The sequence below is a fragment of the Sinohyriopsis cumingii genome, unplaced genomic scaffold (assembly GCF_028554795.1).
Source record: "Sinohyriopsis cumingii isolate HCF-2022 unplaced genomic scaffold, ASM2855479v2 utg002115l, whole genome shotgun sequence".
Taxonomy (NCBI): domain Eukaryota; kingdom Metazoa; phylum Mollusca; class Bivalvia; order Unionida; family Unionidae; genus Sinohyriopsis; species Sinohyriopsis cumingii.
In genome coordinates, this window is record NW_028316133.1 from 614524 (window position 1) to 628841 (window position 14318).

At 36.2% G+C, this 14318-nt stretch overlaps 1 protein-coding gene across 4 annotated transcripts in view; it reads left to right on the forward strand.

Moving 5' to 3' along the window:
• Positions 1-317: 317 nt before the first annotated feature.
• LOC149771134 (uncharacterized) overlaps positions 318-14318 on the forward strand; it is a 106548-nt gene continuing 92547 nt past the window's right edge. For 3 of the 4 annotated variants that reach the window (XM_089948844.1, XM_089948846.1, XM_089948847.1), the window contains exons 1-3: positions 318-824; positions 5097-5217; positions 12229-12367. In XM_089948844.1, coding sequence (XP_089804970.1) covers positions 12250-12367 — 118 coding nt within the window. In that variant the 5' untranslated portion in view covers positions 318-824; positions 5097-5217; positions 12229-12249. The remainder of the gene's footprint in view (positions 825-5096; positions 5218-12228; positions 12368-14318) is intronic. The other variant, XM_089948845.1, reaches the window with a different exon arrangement.

Consider the following 14318-nt stretch of genomic DNA (forward strand, 5'->3'; position numbering starts at 1 on the left):
GCTTGTCATCTTTTTTCTCCCACATTTTCAGACCTGCCAACCCTTATGATTTTGCTATAAGTCTTATGAAAATGACCCTTTAAGTATGGACTTAAAGAATAAAAGCAAAAACTATGACAATATGATTGTTGCAGTAAAATCCATTTACTGGCTCTCCGTGTTTGATTTGGATCTAGGTTTCTCATTATATTTAGTGGCGTTAGTCAATAGTCAGTGAACCGGACTAACTTCATAGTAGTACTTAAGATGCTTTAATCTACACATATTCTTTTATGCAAAGCGTCTGCATGATCAAACTGTTGATTATAGAATTTTTTTTTAAAATATGGCATCCAGCAAAAGATGCATGTTGATTATGAGAAAGGAAAAATAAGCCTGTTAAAAGTGTTAATAATTGGTACAGAAGAATGAAAAGGCATATTCAGATTCTTGTGAATAAAAGTAGGAAGGGACACAGATTTATTGGACATCACATGTCGATTTGAGTATGTCTTGTGGCGAGAGATACGATCGCCATCGTCATGTGAAATGGATAAACAATTCCAAGAATTATGTTAAGAAATAATAGCAATAAGCCATTGAGTTGCCATGGGTTTGGAATTGAAGTTTGTGCGACTGCACAGAGATAAATAAGGTCAACGTGTACTTTACGGACTTTTCTGTTGAACAATGTTTGCTGTTGCTGCATGTTTGAAATACTGAACTTTTCAAATACGTGTTTTCCAACTTTACAATAGTAGTACATGATATTTTGTCACACATTACTGAAAACCAGTGAAACTTAAAGAATAAATCAACTGCCTTACTGAGATGGTCTTGTTAAGGTTGGCAGGCCTGTATTTTTCTTGTCTCTCTATATTTCATGATTAATTGCTTGATGTATGAAGATTTGTTGGGGACATCTATTAGTCTGTTTAGTTTATTGTTCCCGTATATCACATATTTGCTATTTAGGGTAAAACCTATCAAATATATACAATGCCTCCTGTATATTTGGGTTTTTTCTTTCATTTCCTTATTATAATAATAATGTTTGTGCTTGTTTTACATTTTAAATTTTTAAATTGGGTAAATCCTCCCCCTTCTTTTTTATGATACTTGTATTCTTTGGGTAAATAATATGATCTCCCATTCCATATGTAGTTTTCTCTATTATGTCTAATTTGACATATAGTCTTCAAATTTGGCGATCGAGATGTGTAGTTAGTATTGATACATATGTATGTTTTTGTGATATGGTTCGTTCCATTATGCTTAATGGCGTTAGTGCCCAGGTTGCTATGTTTCTTTGAATTTTTTTCCCTGATGTTTTTATAGTTTTCTAAGTAGCATTTTTTCCCATAGGTGAATCCTAGGGCTCTGACCTTTTCATTTATTAGCTGGGGAGGAAATCCTGAGTGTAGGAAATCCTTCAGTTTCCTATTAATAATATTCTTGTTTTATCATGATTTACTTGCAAACATGACACCTTTCCAAAATTTTCAAATTCTTTTTGGAGATGTTTGAATGAATTTTGAGTCATTTGTGAAATTACAATCATCAGCATGCTGTACCATTTTCAGTTGTTGTTTCCAATTCGGTATGGGAATTCCTCTTATGTTGGTATTATTCCTGGTTTTGGAGCAAAGCACTTCTGTTGTTATTACGTATTATACCAATGGCATGGGGGCAGCCCTGTCATACTGATCTTTCTGTGTCGGATTCCTGAGTTACACACCATTTACTGCACCCTTGAATACATTTTTGTGTACATGAATTTGGTCCATCTTAGGAAAGTTTCACTGAAACCAAATTTTACTAGTACCATATTAGTGTAGTACGTTCAAGTCTGTTGAAGTCCTTTTCTTGATCAAAGAGTTACATTTTTCCTTTTAAACCTTGTACATGTATATTTAAGAAGTCAGTTCTGGTTTGAATGGTTAAAGTGTAGTTTTGTATGTACCTCCCTTCTTCCCCGCAGCTCTGATTTATGTTGATGATTCTTGACATCTTTTTTTAAAGTCTTCTAGTTAGAATTCTGCTTAATATCTTATAATCTACATTTAGTACCAAGATGGGTCTCCAGTTTGGGGATATGAGCAAATAGGAGGGTGTGCAGATTTCTATTTTTATTAATAATTTACAGAAAGAGTTTCTTTTACACGAAAGTGTTTATTTGTATGGTAGTCATGTACAGACTTTTATAATGACGATTTGCATGGCTGCTGTACAACCACTGTAATAAAGAAAAACATTAGTGACGAGTCCAAAATACTGTTATCTTGCATCAAATCATCTGATGAACACAGGGCTCATTGCAAAGTGAGGAATGAGGGTGTGAGTGACGTGACGAAATGTGTAAATTATTCCATGGTACTCAAAAGGTTTGGAAGCTTCCTGTCCCCCTGTCATTCAAACCATTAACTGATCCTCTGTTGGTAATAAATGCATGTGAAATCAAGGAATGTAACATTGTACCTGTTTTAACTATGAATACTTACAAGGGGAGTCACTTTGGAGCAAAAAATGAGTATTTTATGAAAAAAATATCAATGTTTCATTTTAAAACAAGTACTTTTCTTAACATATTAACCCCTAGTGACAAGTTAACGTGGCAGGAGGTAGTAGCCTACTGCCGAGCTCTGTAGCGTCATGGTCATGCATGATACACTAAAGTGGGTGGTATTATAGAAAAGTAGACAGATGTAGCTCTACAATGATACCAAATAATCTGGAATATCTAGTTGCACTACAAAATAGAGATAAAAAACCTCATTTTTTTGGACCCAACTTTTTTCTACCCAAAATTCACCTGTGGTCGGAATCTGATTTTGTGTCTGGATTTTAGACTTTTTGGTCTCAGATATATGGCAAACCGGTATGAACTGCAAGCAGACAAATGAGCCTTTGCAAAAAGTAGGATAAGATGGGCATTTGGAATAAAGAGTGGTCTCGATACAAAAATAATGGCTCCATTTAGGAAAAAAAAAAAAGAACTCCAACTTTTACCCTTCTGCTCATGCGCGAGCCAAATAGCCAATGAAAAACGATGTTTCTAACACAACTAGGCAGTATGTTATTGAAAGATCACCTGGGATTTGGCGTTTTCAGATCAATTCAGAAATAGCATTTAAAATGTGTTTTCTACTCGATTTTCAGGCAAAAATGACAAAAACCTCCAGGGGTTAATGTGTTAAATGTGATGTGAATAGTCTTCCCCACTGAAGATGCATGGCAGCCATGCAAATAGCCTGACCTTTTAAACTGTAATTTTCAAAGCAAATATAATTCAGCTGATGTGAAAACCATATTGGATGGCAAGATTACATAAGACAAAGTATGGGGAACATACGTGTACACTATAGCTTCTGGAATCACTGTCTGAGAATTTTATTAGTTTCTTTAATTCTTTAATTATTTAGCTTAATTTATTATAATCTATGTTTTATCACTATCAAGGGGTACCGAGTGGTCTAAATTGCTCTCATTACGGATCACTTCCATCTCACCTCTGCCTGTGTGGGTTTGAGTCTTGGATTCGGACAGTGTGGGTATGTGAAAAAGCTCGCCAGTAGCTTCTCGTGGGTTGGTGGTTCTTTCCAGGGTTTTCCCAGGTTCTTCCTCCACCATTAATACTGGCCGCCATGTATGGCCTATCGTGTGCTGAAAAATGGTGTTAAACCCTACAACAACAACAGCAACATTATCACTATCATGCATTCTCTCTCTCTCCTTCCCTAACCACATTTTAGATATTTGAACATTTGTGTAGGGGCGGCGGAATCTTCCTCCGTTAAATTTACATAGACTCCACCCCATCATAATGATCCATTAATATTTATAACAAAGGGCGGGAAAGGTCAAGGAATCACAGACAGAATATATTACTACCCTTCAAAGTTCCCATATCATTTGCTATTGACTGTGGTAGTACTGTGTAATCGCTTGTTTAATTCATAAAACCCATAACCTGAGTTTCAAAACAAAGTTTTGACCAGAATGGAATGAATCCTAGTGTGACATTTTTTGTTGTCCAGAGGACAACTAAAAGCTACAATGCCTGCTGTATTAGTATAAGTATTTGAAACTATTATCATTTAAGACTAGTAGTTTTATATAGATGCATTCATCAATCATAATACTTCCTCAGGTGATAGTGTATCATGATGCGAACTGAAGCAATCAAAACAGGACAATGGCAGGATAAAACATGAACTGAAGAGATAAAATACATCAACTGAAGAGATAAAGAGTATAAAAATTAATATATTCATACATATGTATTTATGTTCCTTCAAAATGTACATAAAGACCACTTAAACCATATATAGAAACTGTCTACTTATAATATTATATCTAATTGCCATACTATTTAAAAAAATATTTTATCACAAGATAACAGTAATCCTTCAGTGTTTTGAAAGATTTCTATTTAAAATAAGCTTGCTTTTTTAGATTTGTTGTGGTCCTGAGTGTTTTTCTTACACTTACGCATGGATTTATTATTAATCCAACTACCCTAAAACTGCATAATAAATGTGTTTTTAATCACTAGTTGATCTGTAATGTTTTTTGAACAATTTGTAGAAAGACAGAAAGAAAAAACTTATTTTTTGTTCATTCAGAACATTCAATCTATCAGTTACAACATATTTATGTAATGATGCAACCAATGTTTCTTTGGCAAACATTGACTTGGTTACACTTTATCTATCTATGCAATATCTGTCATGATAATATTGTGATACAACATGACTGGCAATACCCAGCTTTGTTGCATGGCAACAAACTTTTTATTAAAAGTAAAATATCCTATAAACAATATCTTTTTAATAATTACTTAACAGAATCTGACCAAAGCTGACAAAAGATTCTGACAGAACAGTCTGCCAAATTTATAGCCTGTCAATCAGCCATCAAGTATGGCAACTGTTACTAAAATTAGGGAAATCTTTAAATGACATCTTCCCAGCAGAATTTCAACTGTTAGGTGGATGCCAACCCGATGAGTGATCTCAAATCCACTTGGGTTTCTTTTTATTTTTTCCTTGTCTTTTTAGGATGGTAGTTGCATTTACACATATTCATTAAGTTCTTAACTGTAATTCTTGTTGCAGGGCAGAAATTAATGAAAATATTGGACATGTTTGCCCTATCAATCATGCTTAGAGATGTTGAAGCCCCCTTCTTGCTAGCTTCGCACTGGTGATTACAGATTCTGACAGTAACCACCATCAGGTAAGAAATTGTAAGGGTAATTTGCATAAGTGTTTTGTTTATATGTAATTCTAAAAAATATACTTAGGCTAGTGGCAAAATCAAGAAAGGAACTTCTAATTAGGCACGGGGAAACTCATTAAAAGCAGTTATTTCCATTTAGTATCTTTATGAATCGGTGACATTCTGTTTATATACATTGTATTGTATTGTATTGTTGGCTTATATACCTTGTATTGCATTGTGCTGTATTATACTGCAGTGTATTGTATTGTAATTTTGTCAGTTTGTCCATCTTTTTGCTAAGCGTTTATACGTTTTTGTGTTGGTCGTGTGTCTCAAATGTTTCGATAGATAGCTGTTATACTTGGACTATAAAATAAGTCAACATTTCTTTATCATCTCGAAGAACCACAAACCTCTGTTCCTGAGACAAGGTCATGGTCATTTGAATATTTAGAAAAAGGATTCATTGAATGCATTTTAGTATGGTAATAAGACATGGACCATTTTGGAAACAATTGTCGTATTCAAATTAGAGATAGTAAATAATGTTGCCATATCTCCATGTTCTTTCACCCAAAGTCTTTCCTTAACTGAAGGCCAGTGTCATATGAAAAACCTGTTTATTTTCAGTTGAAGATAATTCAATATGGTCATATGTCTCAAACCCCTTAATGGTTGCTGTAATAGTTTAACTGTAAATGGATTTATTTCCATTATTTTCCATACATTATTGTATGTGTCTTGTTAAAATGTTTAGTAAAGGATTCTATATATACATGTTTAAAAAATATCTCGACCATTTAGAGTTTAAAGCAAGAAACTCTGTAGTAACGAGACGTGTTAATCTATGTCAGCAAGTAACATTCTTGGAAGCAGAGTAGTGATTACAATATTTTTAAGAACGTGACTGCAGCACCATGTTGGAGGTCAGATAAACATCATGTTGATTTGGAAACAGCTACATATTGTTATAAAAGTGTTACTGTGATAATCTCATGGCAATAAGACTGACCATTCAGATCATTTAACCACGTATAAAGATTTTCAAGATGACCATTAAGGCTGCCAGCATCATTTTCATACAGGAATAGCTGCTAACAAAATCTTATAACTATTATTTATCCAAAGAAAGCCACAGAATCAGGAAAAATTATATTTACTATTTTTGTACATTTCTTAATAACCATCTATCTTATGTTTACAGCAGTTGTACATTATAAATAAGTTGTTTACTGATATCAGAGTTAAAGCTCCAACCATATATATAAACTCAGACTGTCTAGAAGCCTGACCTTGTCTTCAAATTAGGGAAGTTTTAGATGACGATTGTTATATAAGAATGAGGTAAACAAAATTGTTAATTCCTGTTTTTAGATTAGTCTTTTTGAATCTATAATGAGAGCTTTTAGGTTAGGTAAAATATAATTTGCATGGAATTATTCATTAGAAACTTATTCAATGGGATTACAAAGTGCTTATTAACATTTAACAGGATTTAACACATTTGTAAAAAAAATGATTGCCATAAACTGCCATTAATTCTTGCCTTTACCACAAGTCTTTTAACTTCTGAAGGACTGTCCACTATATGACAGTACTTGTTTTTCACAACAATCTAATGTAAGGTTTATTATAATTCTGATATTGGACATCACTTAAACTGTCTGAATTACGTGAATATTTGTCATATTCCCTCGTGCATCATAGATGCTCAAATTGTTGTTCTTGTTGTGTTGGTGTTCAATGGTATTTTTAGCACATGATATGTTATACATGGCATCCATTATAACTGGTGGAGGAAGAACCCAGGAAAATCCTGGGAAGAACCAATGACCCACTATCTGCTCCTGGGGAGTTAAATTACTTTTAAGAATACATGTTGACATGCTATGCAATTGTGTATGTGTGTCTGCATTGAAATGTGAATAGTATTCATAAAAATAGGGGTGCAGACCTTGACAGCTAACGAAAATGCAAGACAGTACATTATAGTTACCATTTTGTTCCCATATTTAGTAAGTTAGATCTAAAATATGCTACTTTGTCCTATGTAAACAGTTCTCACACTGAGGTACAAAACACAGTTACCTCCCTCTCCAAAGAGGATTACATACAACACTAAGTGATATATGGAAGAAGGAAGGAAATATAATGAAGCTAATGCATAAAAATTATTTAAATATACACAAAGAAACAGAAAAGTATAATAGATGTGGCTGATTGCACCATATAAAAATTATCATTTTTCATTGAGTGGGCAGGGGCCAGTTTGTATGTAATAATTTAATACCGCAGTCAACGACCTAATATAAAAAATCATAAAAAAATCAAATACACAAGCAAGGTCATAAAGGTCCATATTTTTAGATACCTATATTAGAACAAAACATGAGAATATTATTCACTTGACCAGAGAAGTCAATGGCAGTTCATAGCAGAAGAAGTTTATGCACCCCAACCCCTATTTTTATACATGCAGTTTTCACATCCAAAGGCCATTTTTGACAGCATGTGGTGCTCACAGTACAAAGGCAAGCCCTTTTCCTGGATGAAAATTGTTAAAAACATTGTCTACTAAATAGTTTGATGCAATTCAGAATAGTTGTCATCCAAGCTGTTTTTGAGATATTCTACTTGCCTTGAACCCACATGTCTGCTGCTATGGGAGGCTAGCTCTTGACTCATGGTCATTCTGTACCAAAGTCATTTCGTACCCAGTGGAAATTTGCTGTTTCATACCCAAGGTGCTGGTTGTTTCATACCCACGGTGCTAGTCGTTTCGTACCCAAGGTGGTAGTCGTTTTGTACCCATTAATTTACAAGGTCAAATATACAGTATTGTCATATTTATCGCTCCCTCTCTAGGCCTAATCTTTTTCCTACCTTAAAAATTGCATGAGCAAAGCATATCTTTGCAAAAAATTAACCAAACGCAAATAATTACAGTAATTGTATTGTTTTTACTGTATAATAGCATCTATGTGCTATAAAGAATTAAGAAAACTTCATATTGCCATTTAAAAAAAACAACGTTGGCCAGGTTTAATTAACGTAATAAGTCCATTCTTTTTTCTTAAAGCATGCAAAAATCTTCAGAAAGGTTTGGCTGCACACATCAATGCAAATGTTTATCCTATCAAAGCAACTAGAAATTCTGCAATATTTTTTAAACGGGGCTGAATGCAGATAAAACAGTGTTGCTTTATTAAGTTTCTCTTCTCCAAGGACCAATACTGGTGTTCATTTCAATGTTTATTGCGTGATTTTAAAGGTGTTGAATGGACTGCCAAGCCATTGCCAGCCGCATTAGCATACTTGTGCAAAGTTTTGGACACTTTCACAGAACACAAGGAACTAAGTTAGTGGCATAATTTAAATTCTGTTTTCAACTAAGTATAAATATTAACATTTTTTCATGGCAAGTTAAAATTTGTTTTCATTGTGTGGCATAATCTGTTTTATTTTGCTATCCTCCTAAATATAATGTACATAAATAATCGCGCAGAGAGAGAGAGAGGGAGGGAGAGGATGATTTAACTTGGCACTGCATTTCACAAAAATTTACTTCTGTTCTAAAACTGATTTAATTATTTAAATAATCGAATATATGTATGCATGCTTTGATTCTGCCAGTATTGAAACATTTGTAATACAGCACCCCCAGTTAATACAGCATATATTTTTTCCAGAATAGAACGGCAGAAATTACAATCCAATGAATGATTGAAGGAGACGTCCCTGTAAGATGAAATATTAGCTCAAACAGGTTTCTTAAAGAACAAAAGACTGACAATATTATTCCGAATTGTACATTCCAGAGTTTTATTACATACATGAAGAAAACATAATTACTATAAGCATTTATGTTTTCAGATTTAAAAATCATTGTATAATAATGTAATTCATTTGCCTTGTCAGTCAGTTGCCAGGCCGAATATGCTGCTGCAACATTTCGGTAATTTTGAGGAGGATTTTTGTTGTGGGGCTTAACGCCATTTTTCAGCACACGATAGGATACACATGGCGGCCAGTATTAATGGTGGAGGAAGAACCACCAACCCACGAGAAGCTACTGGCAAGCTTTCTCACATACCCACATTGGCTGAATCTTAGACTCGAACCGCCGCAGACAGAGGTGAGATGGCAGCAAACCGTAATGAAGAGCGTTTTAGACCACTCGGCCACTCGGGGACCTTTTGAGGAGGAGATAATGCCGTTCTGGTGCTCTTCCCACACCGAGAATGACCAGATAACCTAGCTCTTCTTCCTAGCTGACTATTGGTATTTCACTATCAACATACTGCAGAGCAACTATGGAAGGTGTACATGCCTGACATCAATTTCAAGAACAATACAAGTCCAAAACACCTAGTTCACAAATATATCCATATTTATAAATAGTAAACAATAATTGCTGAAAAAGTTACAACATAGCCTTAAGTTAAGAAATTTGCCAGGGGCCAATTTACCAAACTGGACCCTGCCACCTAAGATCGTGAAAGTGTCTTCACCACTGAGGAAAAAGAAATGTATTGCTCAGAAAGTGAAGTTAAATTTCGAATATATGAAAAATTGGCCTGGCATTCTGCCATTAAACAGATATACATTATGCTTTTTGCACAAAGTGTGCCACAAATTTTAGTATTGGGCATGGTGGCAGAGACGATGTGAGGAAGCACATCGGTAGCAAAAAGCACATAGAAGTTGGGAAAATTAAGAATTCACAGATTTCAGCTGTGGAATATTTTAAGCCATCGGCGGAAGACCTGCAAGCTACCAACGCTGAAGCATTATTTGTGAATTTTCTTGTTGAACACAATCTACCTTTATCAGCTGGAGACTATGCTAAAATCATTTGTTCCGACAAATGTTTCCAGACTCAAAAATCACTTCCAAATTTTACTGTCGAAGAACGAAAAGTGCCTGAAAGGTTGGCAGCTATGAGTATAAAATGACATAAAAAAATCAATTATACAAGATATTTTATTTAAAACAAGGAAATTTCTAAATAAGAGATTGCCAAATATTTACTTCCATATTACATCACTTAGCTATTCAGTAAGTATATTGACACTGAATTACCAAACAAACAGTAGTTCTCTACGTATTTAAATGATCAAATACTGTGTGAATAAATGATGGTAGATATTAAAAAATAATCTTTTGAAGTCCCTAAATTAAAATGAAAGATGGGTATCATGGAAAATTCTGTATCATGGTATACCACACTAATGCCATACATACCAGTTTTACCACAGTAGACTGCAATTACATCAGGGATGAATAATTTAATGTCTCTGTCAGTTATAAATAGCAGGAAAATACCTTGTTCTGATTTAGAGCAAAATAACACCATATTATAGATATGATATTATTTGAAAAACAAATTGTTAGTTATTAATTATATTGCCATTATTTTTCTCTGCTGCCTCTTTAGCCGCCTGTTGCCAAGTAATTTTTTCATCAAAGCAGCTCTAAGGTGCTGTAATTTCTGTAAATAGTATCAGGAAATTAAAGTCAGTCTCCAAAGAACATGCAAACCCCATGGCAAAGGCTAATATTTAATGAGTATAAAAAAGGAATTTAACAAAACCATTAGAATCCCATTCTACATTCATCAGACCAATAAAAAGAGAAAAATGTCCAGTGAGAAAACCTTTAAACTTGTACTGACTACATGAATCTGGTAATGCATGTGGAATAGTAATTTGACTTAAGTCCTTCTCTCTGTGAATTTATGGTCGATGATCTGAAAAAATGCATTCTATTATTCCTGATAAAATATGAAATATTTTATATAATTATAGTAATTATTATTAATTTATCCATAAAATGTATAAATATTTATAAATCAATGTAAAAAATAACATTTAATAATTTATATTTAAAATATCTATAAATCGATGTATGAGATATAAAATATTTGACGGTTTTTATAACTGGTGCATGTGACATTCAGCTAAATGGGGTTTAATTTCATTTAGAAAAATGAAGGAGTGTTGAAATAATGAATACAGTTTAGGTCAGAAAAGATATTACTATGAACAAAATGATTTTTTAAATGGAATTATCAGACATTTAATATTTAAATATCAGTAATGAATAGATGGATGAAACATAATTAAAAAGTCATGATATATATCAAAAGTCACAAAAGACTGTCACGTTCCTTTCTTTTTTACCCACATTTTGTACCCACTGTTTTATTTACCCTGTGGTAGGATTAATCATGCACAGGCATCGTATCTTGTTTTTATGAGGATCCGAGTCCTCCCAATGTAATTATATGGGACTTAAGATGGTGGTGGGGGAGCCAAGCAGATTATCAAAATTTGGGAACTCATTGTGTGTGTATGTGAATTGGATTTTTAATGTAGCTTTAATAATTTTTTAGTAATATCGCTATGATGTCCGCAGCGTGGCAGTTTATAGCAATCTCTTGCACCGAGTCATCATGCCACAGACATGTAGCATTCTGTCTCACCCAGTCACATTATCCTGGCACCAGGCCAACCAGCCCTGACACTAACATCTTAATGCTGAGCACCTTGCAAGGCAGTTAGTATCATATTTATATATCTTTGATATGACTCAGCAGGGGTTCGAACCTGTGACCTCCCACATCAAAGGCAGACATTCTAAGCACTAGGCTACAGGAGCAGTGGGAAATTGTTTACACTTCCCATTGTATCAGAGAGGTTTAATGATTTGTAACTTTAGAAAGAAAAGCAATTCAGAAAACGGGTATTTATTATCATTTTTATGATACCTTTATGCATTATTATTTATTTATTCACCTTCATTTTCAACATTATGCTTGCTGTTTTAATTTTATGTGCTGGCATAAGGTCTAACCTATCTTTATTCAAACTTATGCTGCAATATAAAAGTAATAAATGACGCATTTCTTGCAGTGAGTGAGTTTATTTACATTAGAAGAATAAGATGAGAAAATATTAAGTGAGATACAGTTGAAAATGAATATAACTCTGGAATGGTATATTCTTGAGGTGTTTACTCTTTCAGCTCAAGATTATTTCTGACAAAATGGCAGAAAGTGAGAAACACCCAGAGGAAACTAAGAAACAAGTAAAGGGAATAAAAGAAAGACTTGATGCTGTTGAGGAACAAATGGAGAATGAGAGACGGCTTTCTTTGCAGAAAGGTAAAATACATTTTATGTTGCACCTTAGTTAAAAATAGTAGATAATACTCATCATCATCATTGGCGACTCTGTCTCGAAAGACCATGCGAATAGCGCCCTTGGGGTGTTGTCTGTCTCTGTTGGCATCGTCTGCTGTGGCTGTGCAGGCCTATACGTGAGTGACAGTCCCTACTGCAGTTGGTGCAGACATACTGGGAAGTCTGCGTTACTGTGGTTGTTGCTGCGTTCTTCTTTCTCTTACGTTTCTCTGCCGCCAACTGGCCTCTCCTCGCATCAGCGACTGATATGCCATTGTTTACCATCAGTCTCCAGGTGCCTCGGTCCTCGGCCAGCTCTTCCCAGCCATCGGGTGAAATGTTGCATGCCTTCATGTCCCTCTTGCACACATCTTTGAAACGGAGTGAGGGGCGTCCGACTCTTCTCATGCCAGTGGCCAGCTGTCCATATAAGATGTCCTTTGGCAGCCTTCCATCCTCCATGCGTCGGACGTGACCCAGCCATCGAAGGCAGCGTTTAATTAGAAGGGAGTACATGCTGGGGGTACTTGCACGCTGCAGGATCTCGCTGTGTGGAACACGGTCTTGCCAGCTGATTTTCAGGATGCGTTTTTAGGCACCGTATATGGAAGGAGTTGAGCCGGCGTTCTTGCCTCATGTAGGTATTCCAGGTCTCACTTCCATATAGAAGGGTGCTGAGAATGCAGGCCTGGTAGACTCGGACCTTGGTGTGCTCTGTCAGCGCGTTGTTTTCCCACACCCTCTTCGTTAATCAAGCCATGATGGTATTTGCCTTTCCAAGCCTTCTGTCCAGCTCCATATCAATCGAGAGAGTGTTGCTGATGGTTGACTCTAGGTAGGTAAAGTTGTTGACTGCTTCCAGGGTGACACCATTGATTTTGATTGAAGGGGCAATGGTGGTATCTTGCACGCTGACATTTGTTTTTTCCAAGCTGATGGTGAGACCAAACTGCGTGCAGGCAACAGCAAAACGGTCTCCCAGTCTCTGGAGGGCTTCCTCGGTGTGGGCCACAAGAGCTGCATCATCTGCAAAAAGCATCTCCCTGATGAGCACAGCTCTCACTTTTGTCTTTGAGCGCAGTCGTGCCAGGTTGAACAGCCTCCCGTCGGACCTGGTGTGTAGATATATGCCATCCGTGGACGTGTCGAAGGCGTAGGACAGGAGCAGGGAGAAGAAGATCCCAAAAAGTGTTGGTGCCAGCACGCAGCCCTGCTTCACACCACTGTTAATTGGGAAGGAGGTTGAGGAGGATCCATCATACAGGACTGTTCCCTTCATATCTGCATGGAAAGAGATTATCATGCTGAGGAGTTTTGGGGGGCAACCGATCTTACTCAGAAGTTCAAAAAGGCCCTTCCTGCTGACCAAGTCAAAGGCCTTGGTGAGGTCGATGAACATCATGTAGAGTGGTTGACCTTGCTCTCTGCTCTTCTCTTGGAGTTGTCGTAGGGAGAAGATCATGTCTGTCGTCGACCTGCCTGCTCTGAAGCCGCACTGTGATTCCGGGTACACACGGTCTGCCAGCAACTGCAGCCTGTTGAGTATGATGCGGGCGTACACTTTACCAACAATACTCAAGAGCGAGATCCCTCTATAATTATTACAGTCACTGCGGTTGCCCTTGTTTTTGTAAAGGGTCACAATTGTGGCATCACGCATGTCTTGGGGGACTACTCCTTCCTCCCAGCAGCGGCAAAGTAGCTCGTGCAGTGGTTTAATCAATGCTGGTTTTCCACATTTGATAGCTTCGGGCGGGATGCTGTCACTACCTGGTGCTTTGTCGTTTGGAAGGCAGTCGATTGCTTTGCTGAGCTCCTCTAAGGTTGGCACTTTGTCGAGCTCTTCCATGGTGGGCAGATTCTTTATGCTGCTGAGGGCTGCATCAGTGACTGACGTTTCTCGGGAGTATAGTTCTGAGTAGTGCTCCACCCA